General features: G+C 49.1%; 1 protein-coding gene across 1 annotated transcript in view; it reads right to left on the reverse strand.

Moving 5' to 3' along the window:
• LOC308382446 (uncharacterized protein KIAA1755 homolog) overlaps positions 1–5000 on the reverse strand; it is a 37452-nt gene that overhangs the window by 14947 nt on the left and 17505 nt on the right. The window contains exons 5-8 of the mRNA XM_080860174.1: positions 2067–3537; positions 1115–1377; positions 676–870; positions 1–39 (exon numbers count right to left, since the gene is read on the reverse strand). The exon at positions 1–39 is cut by the window's left edge and continues 76 nt beyond it. Of these exons, the coding sequence (XP_080716300.1) occupies positions 1–39; positions 676–870; positions 1115–1377; positions 2067–3537 (1968 nt within the window). The remainder of the gene's footprint in view (positions 40–675; positions 871–1114; positions 1378–2066; positions 3538–5000) is intronic.

A 5000-nucleotide genomic window follows, 5' to 3' on the forward strand; every position in this document is an offset into this window, starting at 1 on the left:
CCATCACAACCAGACCCCGAGCGAGCCTGTCCACCGTACCTGAGGAGGTGGGAGAGAGAGGGAAATAAAGAGGATATTAGAGAGGACGAGCCTGTCCACCGTACCTGAGGAGGTGGGAGAGAGAGGGAAATAAAGAGGATATTAGAGAGGACGAGCCTGTCCACCGTACCTGAGGAGGTGGGAGAGAGAGGGAAATAAAGAGGATATCAGAGAGGACGTGTCCACCGTACCTGAGGAGGTGGGAGAGAGAGGGAAATAAAGAGGATATTAGAGAGGACGAGCCTGTCCACCGTACCTGAGGAGGTGGGAGAGAGAGGGAAATAAAGAGGATATTAGAGAGGACGAGCCTGTCCACCGTACCTGAGGAGGTGGGAGAGAGAGGGAAATGAAGAGGATATTAGAGAGGACGTGTCAACTAGAAGAGAATGTAAGGGGAAAGGAAATACGAATAGATTGGGGATAAAAAATGGAGATTGGATGGGGAAAGAAAGATTGAAGAGTGGGACTGAGGGGTAGTAGAGGCAAGAGAGGGATAGAGAGGAAATGTGGAAGAGAGAAAATGTGGGGAACTGGAGTGTTGTGTGAAGGTAGGAATACACATACATGGAATACATGATTGATGGGGAACTAAAGGCTTTCTGATCGACAGTGGAGGAAAATAAGGTAGAAATGTACCTGTCAGTAACAGCTTCCCTGATTGGAGCAACTCATGATCCAACTCCCTAAGAAGGGGCGGGGCTTTGGGAGATTCACCATCCAATTGGTCAGGAGGTGTTGATGATGTCTCCACTTCTGGGGAGTGGTCAGTTGTAGCTGTGCATGATTGGTCATCTGCATTAGGAGGGTTGTCTGTTATGACTGCCTGATGTTCTGCCAGGGAACATTAACAATATTCACAACGACGTAAGACAATATACAGTTCTGAAACCCAATCATATCTATGTTAAGCAATAATCAGTTTAGAATCACATGATCTGGGATTTCTAGACAATGAGTCATTGGAGGGAGACGTTATGCTTCATCTTGTATGCTGGCATATAGCAGATGATCAGTAATGACAGTTTGCTTTTGTAGTTAGCCAGTATGCTGCAGAGGGACGAAGTGAGAGTCAAACCTTTATCGCTCTCCTTTGGTTCCTCCTCTGCCTTCTCTTCTTTCTCATTGGTTGAGGGTGGCCCTATGTCCGGCCCTGAGGACTGCTTTGGTTGCTCGGATTGGTCGTCTTCACTGAGTGGCAGTTTGGTGGCTGACACGAGGGCGCAGCCATTTTGAGGTGCTTTGTTTTGGCTTTTTGGAGTAGCTTGATCCTTGCCTTTTTGGTTGCCACGGCCACCAGACTTACCCTTCCCTTTCACTCCTTTGGCCTTCCTCTTCCTCCTAGAAAAGGTCAAAGGTCATGTGGACATGAGACTGTTTGTGGTTTGTTAAGTGTTTGGTTACCTAATGACCCTGCAAGTGACATCATACCAGTAAATTATGTTATAAAAGATACTTTAGTTTGTTCTTAAGCTATTGCAAAAAGCAGAGCTAATAACCTCAGGTGGTAGAGGAATTAAGTTTAAGTTCACTGTCATTGTGTCTCAATGATTGTCTAAAATATTATTTTGATACATCTTTCATCTGGATCTGTGTGTGTGTGTGTGTGAGCATAGTGTGTCTTCATGGTTGCCATGAGAAACTAGTCTTTTTTTGTCAGCTGTCTTAAGCAATATCACAAATGTCCTCAACAGCTGTCTGACCTCAATTACATATTGACATTAATTAAGTGAGACACTTTAAGTGAGATAAATTGTTTCCAGGACAACCTTGATCTGAAGTGAATTCGTTCATGAAGGACTCATTGCCTAGGGAATCATCTCTAGCATCTGTTTAAAGGAGTACGTAGTATAGCTGAGTATAGCTAGAGTATAGAGTAATAGTATAGCTAGAGTATAGAGTAATAGTATAGCTGACACTAGGGTTAGAGTATAGCTAGAGTATAGAGTAATAGTATAGCTAGAGTATAGAGTAATAGTATAGCTAGAGTATAGAGTAATAGTATAGCTGACATTAAATGTGAATCATACCTGGGTGCTCTTAATCCTCCCATCCTCACTTCCTTTCCTCGGGGGCAAACCCTGTCCTCCGACTTCCCACAATGCCTTTCTTCCGTGGCCTTGTCCGTACCAGGTTGGGAATGTGTTTTCACTGAGTTCGAGTTCTCGTTGGAATTTCCTGTTTGAGGTGGTGTCCCCCTCGTTGCTGAATCAATGCATTCAGAAATACCGCCCGCTTGGCTAGTGGCACTTTTTCCTGCCCTGCACGTTTCAGCCAATGGGTTGTCTGGACACACAGGGCTTACAGGCGTGTCAGCCAATGGTGTGGAAGGACACTCCTCGCTGCTGAGGGAGTCAGCCAGTGGCTTGTCAGTGTCCTCAAACACAGAGTCTGAATGGGATCCTTGGTCCACATCCGATTGGCCCTCTCCTGTGTGTTCCCCTTTCTGATTGGCTACCCCTGTGTGTTCCCCTTTCTGATTGGCCACCTCTGTGTGCCCTCCTTTCTGATTGGCCAGCTCTGTTTCCTCCTGCTCCCACTGTGCTCCTGACCCTACCCTGCTGTTTGCCGAGCCTTTACACCTCTGGCTCTCCTCCCAGGGCAGCGTGCAGGCAGCTCCCTCCCTCTCTCGGCCCACTCCAGGCCTCCTCTCCTTGGCCGGTCCTTCCAAATAAAGTCCCCTGCTTTCAAGGCCCGTTGGGTCTCTGACGTATCGCTCCTCCACGTTCAAGTCCTGTGTGGGGTTGTTGCGCCTCTCGCGGCCCAAATCAATGACTCGGGGAACGGGCCGATACTGCAGCCAGTCCTTTCCAGCCTGGCTGCCACTATCTCTCCGAGCGACGGCTCCCGACTTGCCCCCTACCCCGCCGTCCGTCCGTCCGAACGCCCAGGCTTTGCCCCTCCGCAGCTTGATGGCTTTGGCGCGTCGGGTCCCGCACAGAGGCAGCGTCTTGGTCTTGCTGACGGCGTGCATCTCCAGGTAGCGCTGCTGCGTGGGGTCGGCCCCGCCATCCGGCCCCCCTCTGGGCTCCAGGAGCTCCACGTAATCCCCCTCCCGGTCCCCAGGGGGCAGCACTGCTGACGACGACGACGGCCCCCGGCCACCCAGGGCGTCCTCGCTGGCTCGCCGGCGCACCAGAGCCAGAGCTGCCTCGGCCACGGTGCCGTCGGGGTCATTGCCATCGTCGTCATCGTCCTCCTCGTCCCACGACCAGGAATCCAGTTCGCCGGAGGAGGAGCCCCAACCAAGACCACCACCGCCGCCAACGCAGCCCCCACTGCCAGCCCCGCCCCGACCGGTCCTCATCCCAGGAGACGAGAGCTGGGAGGGGTTACCAGGGTTACCAGGGTTGGCAGGGTGGTTGGCAGGCAGGGCCAGGTCTCCAAACTCCTCTCCCTCGGGGTTGCCGACGAACTTTGGGTACACCACCTCGACCCACGGCAGACGCAGGACACCGTCGCCCGTGCTTACAAGACACGTATCCAATGCCCCTGCTCCCCCTGAAGAGAGGAAGAGAGAGAGAGAGAGAGAGAGAGAGAGAGGGACCAGGTTATTGAGAGAGAGGAAGAGAGAGAGAGAGAGAAAGAGAGAAAGAGAGAGAGAGAGAGAGAGACAGTGACAAGGTTATTGAGAGAGAGGAAGAGAGATAGAGAGAGAGAGAGAGAGAGAGAGAGAGAGAGACAGGGAACAGGTTATTGAGAGATAGGAAGAGAGAGAGAGAGTTTAATTCCGTCAACTCTTTCTTTAGGGGCCATGAAACAGATACATTTTTAATTCCATTCGATTTTATCGCGTAAGAATTAGAAAAGTTAAGATGAGTCACGTTCAAGTGCTGTTTTCATAATATGCCTGAATTCCAGATTTGCTGGCTGCTCTCCAACAGTGCATATCCTCCCACAAACAGCTACGTCTCCCTGTCTCAGTAATCATTTGGGCAGTGCCTCTCCTGTTGAACAAGCGTCTTCTGCCTTTTCGTACTTAATGAACTTTGAACTCTCTAGCCCCTTCAACTAACCTCTACGTACTTAATGAACTTTGAACTCTCTAGCCCCTTCAACTAACCTCTACGTACTTAATGAACTTTGAACTCTCTAGCCCCTTCAACTAACCTCTTGCCATACCAGAATCTGTCCTTATTCCTCCCTGATACTGCTCTTGTTCCATGGTCCACAGCTTCAGCACAAAACTGTAAAAAGCCAATCCCCTGAGCTACAAAGGCCTAGACCAGCGACCAGCGTTACCAAAACCCTATACTGGTTGGTCGCACTGGTGCATGACTGAAACGTGTAAGATACAAAATTCATTTTTATGCTCGAAGTTCTGTGAGAAGCAGCCACAGAAACGTACGTGTTCAGCCGAAGTTATAACGGCCAATAAAGTCATTGTTGAAATCATACTCGTAGTGTCTGAGATCGCTTCAAAATTCATGAAGGGTGCCAAACAGCACCAACATGACTCATTCTAACTGGCTGGAGCTAAACCTGAACACCCCCTAACAGGGTGTCCTATTTGCCAGTGGCGCGAGCGAGAGTGTCAATGATGAAAGTTAATCACTCGCATTTAAACCAACGAGGTTGTCCTAACTAGCCGTGAGCATCAAAGGGCCATGCGTCGTGTTGTTTCAGGATGTTCCACTGGATCATAGATCAATCAGTTCCAATGTGAGCAGCAACAATGAATTGCAATACACTGTGACACCGGCCTTGGGACATTCCTGTTGCATTCCACGTTTCAGACTAAAACTAATACTGAAACTAATAAAAACTAAACTCAAACTAAGGATTTTCAGAAAATAAAAACTAACCTAAACTAGCAAACCCGCTTAAAAAAACGAACTAAAACTAAACTGAAATTGAAAACAAAAAGTAAAAACGAGTGTAAAGCCTGTGTGTGTGTGTGTGTGTGTGTGTGTGTGTGTGTGTGTGTGTGTGTGTGTGTGTGTGTGTGTGTGTGTGTGTGTGTG

The sequence above is a fragment of the Sprattus sprattus genome (assembly GCF_963457725.1).
Source record: "Sprattus sprattus genome assembly, chromosome: 21".
Lineage (NCBI taxonomy): Eukaryota > Metazoa > Chordata > Actinopteri > Clupeiformes > Clupeidae > Sprattus > Sprattus sprattus.